The 16,085-nt window shown below is 42.5% G+C and overlaps 1 protein-coding gene across 1 annotated transcript; it reads left to right on the plus strand.

Moving 5' to 3' along the window:
- Positions 1-243: 243 nt before the first annotated feature.
- On the plus strand, positions 244-15,355 carry PIP4P1 (phosphatidylinositol-4,5-bisphosphate 4-phosphatase 1). The gene is made up of 7 exons (XM_032237123.1): positions 244-509; positions 2,366-2,565; positions 6,293-6,399; positions 9,181-9,286; positions 10,182-10,234; positions 11,067-11,157; positions 13,530-15,355. The coding sequence occupies exons 1-7, from the start codon at positions 365-367 to the stop codon at positions 13,671-13,673; spliced, it is 846 nt and encodes a 281-aa protein (XP_032093014.1). The 5' UTR covers positions 244-364; the 3' UTR covers positions 13,674-15,355.
- The last annotated feature ends 730 nt before the right edge of the window (positions 15,356-16,085 follow it).

A 16,085-nucleotide genomic window follows, 5' to 3' on the forward strand; every position in this document is an offset into this window, starting at 1 on the left:
AAGAAACGATGATTCGGGACAAACTGGGATTCGCCTGTAAGAAGCAGCCAATAAGGAGGCGTAGAAAGAGTCACGGGACGAGGGGGGAGCTGCGAAAGAACGAGCACGATTAGCCTCCAATGGAACGAAGCGGGCGACACGCCGTCACAGTCTCTCCCGACCAATCAGAAGCGCAGCATCCACTATCGCCACCGGTTTCTAGTCACGTGACAGGGACCGAGTTACTTCCTTGCAGTCGATAGGGTGATGCCATCGGGTCGTCATGTGATAAGAGTGATCCGGGATAGCGAGGGGGCGGGGGCGTGTGCGCTACGGAAGCCGAAAGAGACGCGGGGCGGTTACGGGTGCAGCAGCCGCAGCGGCGATGGCTGCGGATGGTGAACGCTCCCCGCTGCTGCCAGCCGACCCTGGCGATGGGAGCAGCCTCGCCTCCGGAGGCCTGGTGGGGCCGGCGGGTCTGGGGTCGGGGCCCGCTTCGGCTGCTCCGGGAAAACCCACTCCGCCACAGGGTAATTCGCCTTTCCCTCGTTTACATTCCTGGGATGGTTTGTGGCCGCTGAGAAAGGAGAGGCGGTGGGTGGGGTCGGGGAGTGAGGGGGGACGAGAGTATCCTAGAGATAAGGGGGGGTCGTCAAGCCAGGGGTCGTAGCTTGTGCGTGGGGGGCGTGGCTCGGTGAGGGGGGGTAGAATTGGAATTGAAATATCCAATCAGAAAGGCAGCACTTTGTCTCAAGCCCTTTTGGTAGGAGCATCCCTACTTTGGTTGGGTGGGGAGCTTGCTATCCCCTAGGCAGTAAATACATTTTTTTAAAAAAAAAATACTAGTCTGGTTCCACCCAAATGCTTTACTCAAAGAAAAGCTAAATCTAAATTGCTAAGAGTTGTCAGTCCCAAGATGTAGATCAAACCAAGAAATCAATTCCAGACCAAAACTACTTTTTTTTTTTAAAAAAAAAGAAAGAGTTCCTCTGTAGTAACCAATCCTAACAAAATAGAATAGAGTAATAGGATAGGATAATATAAGAGTAGAATAGAATTGAATTATTGGCCAAGTGCGATTGGACACACAAAAAAATTGTTTTTGATGCATATGTTCTCAGTTTACATAAAGAAAATAAAATACATCCCTCAAGAATAAAAAGATACAACACTTAGTGATAGTCAAGGTTACTAATAAGGTATCAAATCATACTAGGAAACAAATAAAAACAGTATAAATTCTAAAGATACAAGCAACATGGTTATAGTTGGGAGAGATAGGTACTAGGAAGAGAAGAGTAATAGTAATACAATCTTAGTAAGTAATATGACAATGTTGTGGGAGTTGTTTAGCGGGATGGCATTTGGGGGAAAAACTCCTTGTGTCTAGTTGTTTTGTTGTGCAGTGCCATATAGTATCGTTTTAAGGGCAGAAGTTGAAACAATTTATGTCCAAATGAAAAGGATAATAGCAATACAGACCTATTAAATGGGTAAATATCCTTAGGCACCAGACAGTGCTTTGGAAATTAGGTCATTAGCAGAGTGATGGCATGGGGGTGGGGGGAAACTATCTTTATGCCCAGTTGTTTTGTCCTGCAAGTGGCACCCTGACTGGAGAAGTTAAAACAGTTTATGATGTGAGGGGCCTGTAGATATTTATAGATAAAATTAGATACCTGTAGATTGTAAATAAAAGTAGATGTTTGTAAATAAAAGTCTTAATTATGGCTTCTGTTTTCTCATTCCTCCTTCATTGTTTGGACAAGGGGTCGGCAACTTTAAACACTCAAAGAGCCATTTGGACCCGTTTCCCACAGAAAAGAAAACACCAGGAGCCACAGAACCCATCCCGTGCCTGGCTATTTCCTGAGCAGCCACAGAACTAGCATATGTAGTTGAATTAAACGTTCTGATTTCTTGTGAAACTTTTCTTTTCTTGAATTTATCCATGGTCGGCCTGCTGAGGGTCAAAAAGCTTAATAAATCATGTGCTGGTGGGTATCACACATTGGCACATATTTTGAGCAACAGGGAGCTGCAGCAGAGGGATGAAAGAGCCACATGCAGCTCCAGAGCCACGAGTTGCTGACCCCTGGTTTGGACCGGGGTTTTCCCGGTCCTGGTTGCTTTGATACAGATCTCCCCTCTCTCTATTAAGGCCCTTCTCTACAGGGCTTTGTGGGTAGAAGATGAACAAATTTAGAGGTGGGAAACAAAGGGTGGTGGTGGTGGTGGTGGTGGTGGAGAAATTTCAGGAGAATGAAATGCAGGTGAGATCCAGAAGAAGGATCAAGGGAGTAGACTATAAATGTAACAGCAGCACCATAGAATGGTAGTTGAATGCTCACTTTTCACTGTGATTCTTTCTCTCTTCCCTTCCAAGGATTTTCCTCCTTCAGCAGTATCGATGGGAGCCAAGCCGCCATACTGCCCGCTGAAGATCCCCCGCCATATTCCCCAATGGCGTCACCGGAGAGCGGCAATGCTCCTATGATCACTTGCCGAGTCTGCCAGAGCCCCATCAATGTGGAGGGAAAGATGCATCAGCACGTGGTGAAATGTAGCGTTTGCAATGAGGCCACGGTGAGCATGGTCAGAGTGGGACATGGGAGGCACCGTGGAAAGATGTAAAGGCAAGACGCATCTGGGTGGAATGTAAGATGTGGAATATTTGCCTGCCATAGAAGACTTGCATATTGTGCAGGTCAGAACGGGGGCTGAGAAGATATTGGCTGAATCCCTCCCATTCTAGACATAAATTTTCAATTCCTTACCTTGGGACGGCACTATAGGGCCGTGATGGCGAATCTATGGCATGTGTGCCAGAGGTGGCATGCTTAGCCCTCTCTGGGCATGCATGCCATCACCAGCTTCTCTTCTGGTTTCCAGCACACCAGCCACCTGGTCTTTGCTGGAGCACTGGAAAATGGCCTGAAAACAGCCAAAAACCAAATAGTTTTTTGGGCCATTTTCCAGACTGCTTTTGAGGCCAAAAATGGCTTGGAAAACAACCTGAAAACATGCATGCATGTGCCAGCCAGCTGGTCTTCAGGTTTTCAGTGATCCAGCACACGCACATGTACACACAGGCGTGTTCTGGTTTGGGCCCTCGGTCCCCAAAAGGTTTGCCATCACTGCTATAAGGCAATGTATGCCAAGACAAACTAGTCACAGGGGCAGTTTCTTCCCTTGTGCTATCACTATAGCTGAACACCTAATTCTCACAGTTGACAAAATACAGTGACTAAGGGATTTTTTTTTTGGCCTAATGTGTATCTACATCAATCCATAGGATGTGGCTGCAGTATTATTTATCCCCTTTATTATTTCTTACTTCCTCCTTTCATCAGTTGTACACTTTAATATTGTTACAGTCTACTGTTTTGGAAGTGACCCCGAGTGCTTCTGCACCGGAGATAAACTCCGTGTATGTCTAACCACATTTGGCCAAATGAAAGCACAAGTACATGTAAAGGAAGATGAGTTGACCTGTGAACCCCAGATGGAAAGCTGGAGACAAGCGGTGCTTCTCGGGGTCACTTCCCCTGCTTCAGCTCAATTCCACAATTGGGCAGAACTCCTGGCCTCCTGCCAGTTGCTAAGCTAGTCAAAGACAAAGGGAGGCTTATATTCCTGTAGTTCTCGCCAGTTGTTTCAAATATGTAGGGCTTTTTTTTTTTTAACATAGCGAGAATGATTGCCTTAAAAACACACACACACACCTTGGAAAAGAGTAAGCCACAACTGCAAATCTGCTGACATGGCTTGCGGATGGAGTACTTGTGTTAGCTTTCAGGCAGAGTCTTCAGTCCCTTGAGAGCTGTTGGCGCTCAAGTCAGCATAGTCAATACTCAGAAAACTGGATCTGTGGCCTGACTCTGCACAACGCCATTTGTTAAAAGGATTCCTTTTTTTTTCTTCGTTTATGTTTCCTCCTCAGAAGATTATATTTGTGTTCTCCTTTAGCTGGGATTATTTATTGTAGTGTGCTGTTTTATTGGGTTGATTTGGTTGTTGTTTTTTGAAAAGTTTTTTAATTTTTAGTCTCTTACATACAAATTACAAGTATAGCATTCACCTAGTTATTATTCTTATTGTTATTTATCGCCTTTACATATTTATTTTCCATAAAAAGGTATACATTCGAGGTTGCTTTGCTTACCATCCCATACACCTATTTGCAATATCACCACTCTGCTTTCCCTTCCTTTTCTCCCTCCCTCCCTCCCTTCTCTACTTCCTTCCTCCCTCCTCTCTTTTTCCTTTCCCCTTACCTCTCCCTTCCTCTCTTCCCCTTCCTACCCTTTCTCCTCCTCTTTTTATTCCTCCCCACCATCCTCTCCTTTTGATTTGGTGGTGAAGGTATTGTTCATCTCAACTCATTTGAACTAGGCTCATATGGAAGTTTTTATGGTGCCTTTCTTTACATTAGAGGTTCGGTTGGAAGAGGGTTTTTTTAAAAAGAAATTCCTGAAATTTGGCCTGTACATTATCTCAGTGGACAATGTGTAGGTTCTTGTTTATTTGGCTGAGAGAAAAAAACAACTGGAGCTTTTATTTTTCCTTTGCCTTAATTTCTCTTCTCCTGGCATTATTAAAAGTTGAAGTCTTTCAGTGAAATTGACTGACAGGAAATTCGAAATGAATGTAACACATTTTTTGCATACTACACAATTAATTTATGCTCCTGGACGGAATGTGCTTGTTACTCATTTAAATAGTTACAAATAAATACACCAATTATATAGCAGGAATTTATCCACGAGGAGAGGTTTATTTGTAACTATTTAAATGAGTAACAAGGTGAGAAGAAGTGCTGGGTAGAACCAACAATAGGAAACTTATGCAACATTACAAGTAGTCCTTAACTGCTTCCGCCTCCCCCATCCAATCAGATTGAAGCAAGATGTTTTCAGTAGGTTGGTATGCAGGTGTGTTCCTTCCAGCCTCGTGACTTTGAAGTAGCATCTCAGGGAGATAACAGCAGTTAAAACTTTCACTTTCGCCCATCCACCCTCCAAGGCGTTCATGGCAAATGGTCATAGTATCAAAATACACAAGAAACCATGAGGTGGCAGCTAACACCACCCCTCCCCTCTCACTTTGTAGGTCTCACTTGTGGCTTTGCTAAAACTATCCTGCCTTAAAGACTTATCAGGACAATGTAGAACACTTCAGGCACAAAATATTCTGTGGAAGAAAAGGCTTCCTCTAAAACTGGGAACTTGTCCTAGAGCTCATTTCCTATTCAGGTTTCTTTTCTGCTCCTAGTATCTCAGTCTTCTGAAAATATAAACCTGAAAATTGGCATTGCCAGTCTGCAACATCTTCAGTTCCTGCAGCTGCAGATAGCACAAAACTGAAAGTCTAAATAGTTGCTCTGGTCCCCTCAATAATTTAAAATCCAATTCAATAGTTGGATTTGTTTGAGAGAATATTATCCTAAATTTCACTCTGATGTTTTTTCCCTTTCGCCTCCCACTTAAGCTTGTTCGGAAGGCTTTTTATCTTATCTTTATCATGGATAGAGAGAAGCTTAAAAAAAATTTTTTTTTCCCTTTGGACTTCAGATTTGCTAGGTGTTCAAGGTGCACTTATCAATTGTGCCTTATCTTTTGCCCCAGCCCTGCCCAGAGTTACCTTTGACATAATGAATTTACCTAAGATTGCAATGAAAATTAAACAGAAGGACCTTGCCCTTTCCACGTTGTCATTCTTCCCTTCTGCTTTTATGTATTATTATTTTTTTTCTTCGTGTAAAATAGGTGTCTTCTGAATGCCACATTTTTGTTAACCATCTTTCCTGGAAATATACACTTTGTCCAAGGCTTAACTAGCCTGACTTTTCTTATTCAGATTAGCAGTAGCTCGGCTTCTTGGGCATAAGTCTAGTGCCTAATAACTAACGAAAGCTATGAAAAATAAAGATAACACATAAATTCTCGTGTAGACAAAAGTACATTTGTTACTTACTTGCAACTGAATTTTGATAGGATGTCTTGTGCTTTCTTCAGGGGGAAAAAAATAATCACAAATTAGTTTCTAGACTGTTTTCCAAATTCAGCCAAAACATTTAAACCTGTTGTCCACTGCGCCTGTTGGCTACCTGTGTATTTTTTAAATACGTATTAATTCAGTTTAAATATTTACAGATACATTGTGATGAATGAGAGTGGTCATTAGTAATCTTGGTTCAATGCCTGACAGATGGATTGGATTCTTTGCCCTTTTGTGAACTTCTTTCTTCTTAAACCAGGAAACATGTTCAACTTGTTTAACTTTCAAAAATGTCCTTTTTTTCCTTCTGCAGCCGATTAAAAATGCCCCACCTGGTAAGAAGTATGTCAGATGCCCTTGCAACTGTCTTTTGATCTGCAAAGTGACCTCACAACGCATTGCCTGTCCAAGGATATATTGGTAAGGGGTGGGGTGGGGTAGTTACATTGTATATGTTATGTACAGGGTAGTTACAATGTTATACACATAACATTTTACTACCCTGCCTTAAAGGCTGTTATCAGGACAATGTAGAACACTTCAGTCTTTTATATATACATTTTATGGGGGAAACAGAAGCAAGAAGAGGAAAACAATCACAAAGGAAATAAGAGATATTTATGTGTATTTGTTAATTCAACATATTTGTATGCTTTCATAATCACAAATTACTCTTGGTGGCTCACATGCATATACATAGAGCTAGATAAATTAAGTAGAGGTTCTCTGAATAATGAATTGACTTCTACATATTTAAATAACTTACGACATTTTAAAACTACAGATCATTATTAAAATCAAGTAAATATATTAGTATCAACAACAGTCATGACATAGAGTATAACATAAAATGAAAAAAATTAGTCTTACCTAATCACTAAGAAATGTATATCCTTATTTAACAAATCATGACATAAATGTTAAAAGTTATATGTCCCTAATTTCAGATGTAGAGCAAAACCATGGCTAGAATTATAGTCCAAAAATTGTCAGCTGTCCAGAGTCATTGAATTGGAAGGACCCTTGAAGGTCTTCTAGTCTAACCCCGGTGCTCAAGTAGGAAACACTATACTGTTCTGGGCAGTATTTTTCAACCTTCCTTGGCAACTTGAGGATGTAAGGACTTCAACTCCTAGAATTCCCTAACCAGGGTATCTGGGAGTTGAAGGCCACACATCTTCAAGTTGCCAAGGTTGAACAACATTGCTCCAAGGGCTGAAGTTGAGTACCTTTAGAATACAGAATAACAGAGTTGGAAGGGACCTTGGAGGTCTTCCAGTCCAACTCCCTGCTCAAGCAAGAGACCACAGAGATGAGCATCCTGTAAAAATTGAACAAATAAAAAATAAATAAATAATGGTTGCCATACAAAATTATAAGCCAGATTTATTTTCCAAATGCAAGGTAATTATTTGCATTCTTCTACTGAAGGAATTGTACATTACTTTCCAATTTCAAATGCAGGCCATCCTAGCAGCCGCACACATATGTAAAGATATTTTACTAAATATTGTAAAAATATAAGGTTTAACAATATTCAATAGAAGGTAGGCAGGTTGGGAAGAGAAGTAGCAGAATGTACAGATACCTTGCATTTAGAAAGAAAAACCTGGCTTACAGTTTTGTACGGCAATCATTTTTCATTTATTTGTATTTATTCAATTTCTATAGGATGCTCATCTCAATGGTGGTCAGCTTGAGCAGGGAGTTGAACTAAAAGACCTCCAAGGTCCCTTCCAACTCCGTTATTCTGTATTTGAAAGGCACCCAATTCAAAAAGTGGGTTTCTTCACACCAATATAAATACAGCACTTTACCAAAACTATTCGGCTTAACAATCTATGCCAAACATGGAAGAACACATCAAAGTTTTGCACTTGTTAACAAAAGGCTAATTTCTTCATGAGTGCAAAACATTGATGTGTTTGGAGAAAAGTGGGCTGTGTGAGAGATTTAGTGTCAGGTTTCCAAGTGATGAAACCCATTCAAAAAAGAAATACGCAAAGTCCATCTTCGAAAACAAATTTCTTTTATTTAGGTAGACATCAACTTGGCAAAGTCTGTTCTAATTCCGGACCTGACACAAACCAGAATTACACCACATAATATTGTAAGTTAGAAACATCCCTCAAAAGTCACCTTCTCCAATAAACACTCCATCCACACTGCCCGGTGTCTTCAAACTCCTCCTTCCGTTCTCAGCAGGAGCAGCCTCTGTTCCCACGGGAAGGAAGCTCACCTAGCCAAAACAATCCTCACTATCTATTTGCTCCTTCCCTCCCATCTTAAGTATGTGGCAAGCCCGAAAAAAACCCCTTACTTGGTAAAGAGAAAGAAAAAGGAATAAATGAGTATAATAGAGAGCTAAATAAAATGGCTACATGTAGGTCAAATTCAGGCTCGACAGATCCTTCAACTGAAAAGAAAGTCCTGCAATGACAGAGAACACATAAAGATTGCAATTAGGTTAAAAATTTAAAAAAACATACACATATAAAACTAACTGCCCCTGCCATCTGCAAGATCCCCTTTGGGTTTGTATGCATATTTTTCATGGAATTTCCGAACCAACTGATCAGCATTGATGTTCCAACTTTCTACCCAGGTGGCTTCCGAAATGGGATACTCCTTCCAATGAATTAAACATTGAAATTGCCCTCTGTAAATTCTTGAATCCAACAACGAGTATAATAGAGAGCTTTAAAAAATGGCTAGACGTACGTCAAATTTGGGCTTGGCGTTTAGGTCTTTTCAATCCTGAAATCTTTTTAGCAAGGTGGGAAGGAATAGCATATTGGGGAGGTGATGTGATCTAATAATGTGGGTAAGATTCCATTTTCCAAAGAAAGAACTAGAAAGCAAAGATACAGATTGGAGTAATCAAGCTAAAACTGGCATTTTTAGAGAGAGAAAAAAAAATTTTTTTTTGAGGTGAGAGAGAAGAAAAGGGGGATTCTCCCTCTGTCTTCACAGTTTGACCCTGTGTTTTGTTGTTGTTGTTGTTATTGTTCCTGGAAGAGGGTGTTTATGTTTAGAGAATAAAAGCAGCGATTGCCCTGATGAAACCAGAAAGACTAGTTGACATCAACTTTATTCTCCATGATGAGTTTCACTGGCTTGGAAATAGGTGTTCGGTGGGGCCAGGTGGACTGACAAGAAGAATAATCTAAACCTCTTTTCTCCCCTCTGTTTTCTCCCTAGTAAAAGGGTCATAAACTTAGGGCCCGTTCACCCTGGCCCTCCGAGTCCCGAGCCTCAGCCTGTAGGTGTGCGTGTCAATTGCGGCCACTGCGAAAATAATTTCCTGGTAAGGGTGCTATCAAGGAAGGGATCAGGGAAGGAAAAAACGAGGCATATTTGTTCCAGGCTCAGCTTTGGTTGCGTTTGGGAACCTGTTATCGGAAGAAAATTACAAACTTACGAACTCTGATTTGAGTCCCGTTTGTTAAGTGAATCCCTCTAGTTGTTAAATTGGTAACACGATTATTAAGTGAATCCGACCTCCCCATGGACTTTGCTTATCAAAAGGTCGCAAAAGGGGATCACATGACACTGGGACACTGCAGCCGTCATAAATAGGAACTAGTCGTCAACCATCCGAATTCTGATCACATGACCATGGGGATGCCGCAATGGCCATAAGTGTGAAAAATGATCATGCCATTTTTCCCCCACTGTTGGTGTAACTGCCAACGGTCACTAAATGAACTGTTGTAAGTTGAGGATGGCTGCAATTGTTCAGTGGTTAGAGTATGAGGAGCCAGGTTGTTGGGAGCAATAGGCTGACTCTGTAAGCCGCTTAGAGAGAGCTGTGAAGTGATATATAAGTCTAGGTGCTATTGCTATGAGCCACAGTGACACGGTGGTTAGAGTGCAGTACTGCAGGCTATTTCTGCTAACTGCTGGCTGACTGCAGTTTGGCTGTTCAAATCTCATCAGGCTCAAGGTTGACTCAGTCTTCCATCCTTCCGAGGTCAGTAAAATAAGGACCCAAATTGTTGGGGACAATATGCTGACTCTGTAAACTGCTTAGAGGGAACTGTAAAGCCCGGTGAAGCGGTATATAAGTCTAAATGTTATTGCTATTTGGAGGAGCAGCTTAGTGCGCCTCCTTAAAGAATGAGCCTATTTGCGGTGGCAAAACGTGACTCGTCATGTCAGGCTGTCCTTCCCAAGGCCTTCTCTCTTTTTTGTCTCTCCAGTGGACAGAATTCACAGATCGCACTTTAGCCCGATGCCCGCACTGCCGTAAAGTGTGAGTTATTCTGGGGAAGGAATTGGGCGAGGAGGAGGAGGAGGAGAAGCATTAGCAGAATGTTCTCCAAGCTTTGCATTGAATGTACCTCGATATTAGTAATTGGAATGTGGGAGGGAACTTGCTGTTTGTGGGGTTAAGCTTCAAAGAGAGCGAGGAACCTGAGTCCCCATCTCCCTCCCTCCCCTTAGCTGGAGAAGAGGTCTATTACTTGTCCTTAGGCAAGGGGTTGTGGCCGCCAGCAGAGCTGCCAGCAGAATAGGCAGCAGATTCGGACAGTGAGGAGGTTGGGGAGGGACATGGGCCAGTCCTGGAGTCTGGGGAAGGCTCTGATGAGGGCTCTATGTCGGAGGTAGAGATGGGGCCAGGGTCGTCTGACAGTTATCAGCTGCCTTCGGAGTCGGACATCAGTAGGGCAGAAGAACAGCTGGAGCCTGTTCCCAGTGTACGCATGCCCAGAGTTGCCAGACAAAGGGAACAGCTAAAGAACAGTGGTCGACTTGTGAGTAAGGCCACAGGTGGAGGATGAATGGCCCCACCCAGAAGAAATAAAAGAGGAACAAAAGGGGAGTGGAGTTTACAGGAGACAATTAGTTCGCTTAATTGGTTCCTGTCTCTGCTGGATGTGAATGAGCAGAATTCACAGTAAATTAATAAAGGGGGCTTTTCTCAGGACAAGGAGTTTGCTTCATGCTCTCAGAAAGCCTTGGTCAGAACACAAGAGAAGCCTCAGTCAGAACTCGGTGGTCAGAACTCCAAATTACGGGAGGGGAGAGGAACTTTGTAGGAGTGACTCTGGATGCTTGACTTACTGCTCTCTTTGTACCTCCAGTTCTTCCATTGGGCGCCGCTATCCAAGGAAAAGGTGCTTATGCTGCCTTCTCTTGGGCATGCTGATGGCTGTGACAGCAACGGGGCTGGCGGTAAGTGTGAACATGGGGCATCTAGTTAGGGTTGGGGGTGGCACCTGTTGGGGTCTCAAAAGGATGAGATTAGGATGGGACCATTAAAGATGGCCATGTCTGTTGATACCTGGAAATCCCAGGTCTTTGGGATGAGAAGGTTAAAAAAATTGGAAGAACATAAGAGACAAACTCCATTGGTTTTCAGCCAAGGAACATAACGGAATGTGTCCAAAGTCACATTCTTGACTTCAGGCCACTTTTTCCCTTAGCAGGGAGGCGACTGAACATGCCACTCAACATCTGAAATCAATATATTAAATGGAGTTTGCTCAGAAGCTGAAATACACCATGTAAGCTAAGTGGAGAGAGTGGAAGAGAGCGAAAGGGAGAGGAAAGGACGGAGAGAGGTGTTAGGAGACAGGGAAGCAGAAGGGAGGAAAAGAGATGGGGAGAGAGAGAAGGAGTGGATAGAGGAGAAGGAGAGAGGAATGGGAAGCAGAGAAGAGAGGGATGGTAGAGGGAGGAAAGGAGGTAGGGAGGAGGGAAAGGGAGAGGAGGTTGAATAACCATTTATATAATATATAGTATGCTGTATGGAAAGCAGAAGAGCAAATTATAGTTGCTGTGGGTTGATGGTAAGAGGAATTGATATAATGCTGGATAATATGAAATAGTACTGGTTAAGATGTAATGGTATACTTGAATACTTCATACAAGTGATTACTTGTATGAAATTTAAAAAAAAAAACTTTTCACAAAAAAAACCCATCCGAAATCCATAGTAGATATCTAGAATCTTTTAAGCAGCACAGCTCTGCCCCCTTAGACTCATGCCTAAGTTACTGTCCGGTTTGAAATGACAGCTATTGATTTATTTAGCAGAAGGGTGGGGAACGGTGACAAACAAGCTTTCTGCAATTCCAACATTCCCACTTTAAAACTCAAGGGAAAAAAACACTCTAAACCCTTATGTATCAATTCATTATGCAAGCTTTTATCCAGAATAATAAAAACAATGTTAATATTAAAGAGGAAACCAAACTAAGGTCCTGAATACACAGGTAGTCATCAACGTATAGGACCACAATTGAGCCCAATGTTGCTATGTGAGAAATTTTGTTAGGTGAGTTTTGTCCCATTTTACGACTTTTCTTGCCACATTTGTTAAGAGAACCACTTCTGTTGTGGAAAAAGTAAAATGGTTGTTAAGTGAATCTTGCTTCCTCGTGGACTTGCTTGTTCACAAAAGGGCATCACATGACCCTGGGACACTGCAACCGTCATAAATATGAAGCAGTGGTCAAACATCCGAATGCAATTTACATTTGCTGCTTCATATTTGCGACTCTTGCAGTGTCCCCAGGGTCATGTGATCACCATTGTAAACGATTGCTTATTTGCACCCTATGACTATCATTAAGGGCTGTACCTTATGATTCTTGATGAATGTATCTTGTCTTTTTATGTACACTGAGAGCTTATGCAGCAAAGACAAATTCCTTGTGTGTCCCAATCACATTTGGCCAATAAAGATTTCTACTCTAAATAAAGAATTCTTTTGTGTTTTTGTGTGTGTGTGTGTGTGTGTGTGTGTATACATATATACACATGCACATACATATACATACATACACACGCACACATATACACACACACACATATATATATATATATGTTTTTTTATTTGTGCTGATAAATAAATAAAGGGAGACTAGTATAGATCTGTTTCAAGTTATTTAGCTCTCATCAGCTAGCCATACCCTTGCTGGGATTTGAACCTGGGCTATATTACATACTAGGCAAACTTCTTAGCCATTAGGCCACAGGCTCTTATCCGTTATCAGCGAAGCCAGGGTGAAAGGTGTCTATTAGATTTTTACAACCCCTGGTAAGCCCCAATTATGGGAGGAAGCTAACTGCCTCCAACATCTGTCAATCGGCTCGTCACAAGAGTCCATCACGACAGAAACCCAATATTTTTACTGTTGCCTTTGTTATATTTGTGTTTTTTTATTTGTGCTGATAAATAAATAAAGGGAGACTAGTATAGATCTATTTCAAGCTATTTAGCTCTCATCAGCTAGCCATACCCTTACTGGGATTTGAACCTGGGCTATATTACATACTAGGCAAACTTCTTAGCCATTATACATATAATATAATATAAAAGGGAGGATTATGCATGTAAGATAGAAAGTTCACATCGCCACAACCTTCAGCATTTGAGAGTCAAAATGGGAGCTGTTTCATGGTTCAGGCTGGAACAAAAGGTTGCTGAACCCAAAGGCCTATTGAACGCACGCGCCCACACACACCTTTATCTTTCACAGTAAATCTATTAAGATGTTTTGTTGTGAAGCTGATTTTTTCATTGTTCTTTTATTCTCTAGTTTGGTACCTGGAAACAAGCCCAGCAGTACAGGGGTGTCTATGCTTCCTGGGCTGTGGTGATTTTCCTGGCTTTGGTTTTCCTTGGCCGAGCGATGTACTGGGCTTGCATGAGAGTCAGCCACCCCATCCAGAATTTCTCGTGAGCCTCCCCAAGCTCTTCTTGGCTTCCCACCACTGCCCCACCACCTCATCTCCAAGGACCCTTCTGATTCCATTTGAAGTTGGGTCTGCCCTGCCACCTTCTTGCTGTGCTCGCTCCCGGTGTCACCATCCGAGCATCTATGGGACAACCCTGATATCTACCAGTCTTCTCCCATCTCTGTTGCTCTTGAGCCAGGATTGATGGCAAAAGAAAGGACAATTTTGACTCCAAAGGAGCCGAAGGCCCAATTCTGCCGGGTTCTGCCATCCCGGTGGGAGGGGGAGGGGGAGTTCCTATGGATCCTGCAAGTTAACACTAATCGTTCCCAAAAGAAAAACTTGAAAACGCAAATGGACGGTTTGGCATCAAACCGGTGGCAGCTGTTTTGCGATGACGTTTGGAGATGGCCCACAGCGGAACCACTTGAGATAACACTACAGTTCTACAACTTGGCGGCACTTCAGAAGTTGGTGTTTTCAGGACTCTGTTCTCGGCTCCCATCGGAGGCTGCTTAAAAAAATTATTTCCTGGTTGAGAAGGAGGCGCAAAAGAGTCTCCAGAAATTGCTGCTGTATTGTTTTTTTCTCTTCCTTGTTTTTGCCATCCTGTGGTCGGTAATGTGGGGGGCTGCAAGGTTTCGAGGCCGTTTCCACAATCCTTAAATGTGAATGGGGGCCCCGGGGAATGAGAGAAGGGCCGTTCCATAAAGGTTAGTATGAAGGCCCCGGGATTGGTCCAGATATTCATTTAATGAATTTCAGCCCTTACCTCCCACCTGCTTTCTGTGATCAGTGTGAGATCCAGGTCTTCCGCTAAAGGAGTTTAGCTTCATTACGTTTCTGCTTTCGTTTTTCTTAATCTTTGCACATTCCTTGAAGGGGCCACTTCCCTGTTTTCTTCTCCCAACGATCCAAACTGTGTTTTCAGCGGGTGAGATGAGAGCAGCCTTAGGAACCATCACGTCTCTCTCTCTAAAGAGCCCTTTCAAACCATGGCTACGGTGTTTATTGTTTTTGTTCGGAAGGTTGAAGGGAGAACTGCTGGCCAATACCACCTGCAGTGGATTTGAGAGAGCTGGGGGGCCGGGGGGGGACGACATTTATTTCAACCTTGACTTGAGGCATAGAACTATCCTCTTCCAGAGCCTACTAAATCAGATTTCCATCCTTTCTTTTGTCTTACTAGTTGATGACCTAGACCGAAGGGGGAGGGAAATGGTGCATGGACTCTGTCGTACAGAAGAAAGGATGCCCTGAGTCATACATCAAAGACATTCCACCTAGGGAAATGTCTCAGTCCTGGTTCGAACCTAGCTTGATTTTTCTCAGCGCCAAGTCCTCTACCCCCGTCTTCTCTCTTGGCCTCAAGATTTTAATTCTCCCACCTCCGTGGCATCGAGCTTATAGCCCCAAGCCTGTTGCAGCTTGTATATAAGGAGTAAAATGTACATAGACCTATTTAAGATAACTTTCCTCCGTGACGGCTGCCTGCTTGCTTGCCTGCCTGTGTACTTGCACCGTATGTCTCTGTCTTTTTCAGCCATGATTGAACATGTCTGTTTGTCCTTTTCCTTCTCCACAGGCACAACTAGATGGTTGTAAATAAATTAAAAAAGTAACTATTCCATGAATTGGATGATTGTAAATAAATAAAAGTAGCAATTCCATATCTGACCTAACTGGAGAGGAAGCTTCAGCCTTGTGGTTTTTTTAAATAATGAGCCACCTTAAGGGGAACAAGATTATTTATTTCCTTCAATTAAGGAAGGAAATTTCTTCAATTAAGAGTTGATTTCAACTGAATGTTCTTCAATTAAGGAAGGAAATTCATTTGATTAAGAATTGGTTTGATTAAATGTACTTCAGTTGGGAGGAAATTCTTGAAGAATGGGCCTCTGTACAAATCTTTTACGTACCGTTTCCCTGAAAATAAGACCACCCTGGAAATAAGGCTAATTGGGCTTTTGAGCGCTGTGCTAAAATAAGTCCTCCCCAAAAATATTACAACACAGCAGCAGCCATGAGGTGACCATGCTCGCTGCCTCCTGCACCTCAAAAATAGTAAAGACATCTCTGAAAATAAGGCCAAGCGCTTATTTCGGTGGTCAAAGGAAAATTAAGACCTTGTCTTATTTGGGGGAAAACATGGTATTAAAAAATTCTTTGTGTAAATTTAATCCAATGTTCTGTTCTGGTGTCAGCAAGACTCATTGACATGGATCATTTGTAGCTCTGAAACCTTGATCCACCAAGTCTTTCACTAATCCTTGTTTTCACTTTGGATGTACGTGCAAGAGTAATTATCTTGCAAAGGTTAATCCCATCCATGCTGCAAATGTCAAGAGGTTAAAAATATAGGGTTTGGGACAACCAAGTCATGTCAGATGGGCTCCGATGGGGCTGATTTGTTTCAC

This window comes from Thamnophis elegans, chromosome Z (genome assembly GCF_009769535.1).
Source record: "Thamnophis elegans isolate rThaEle1 chromosome Z, rThaEle1.pri, whole genome shotgun sequence".
NCBI lineage: Eukaryota > Metazoa > Chordata > Lepidosauria > Squamata > Colubridae > Thamnophis > Thamnophis elegans.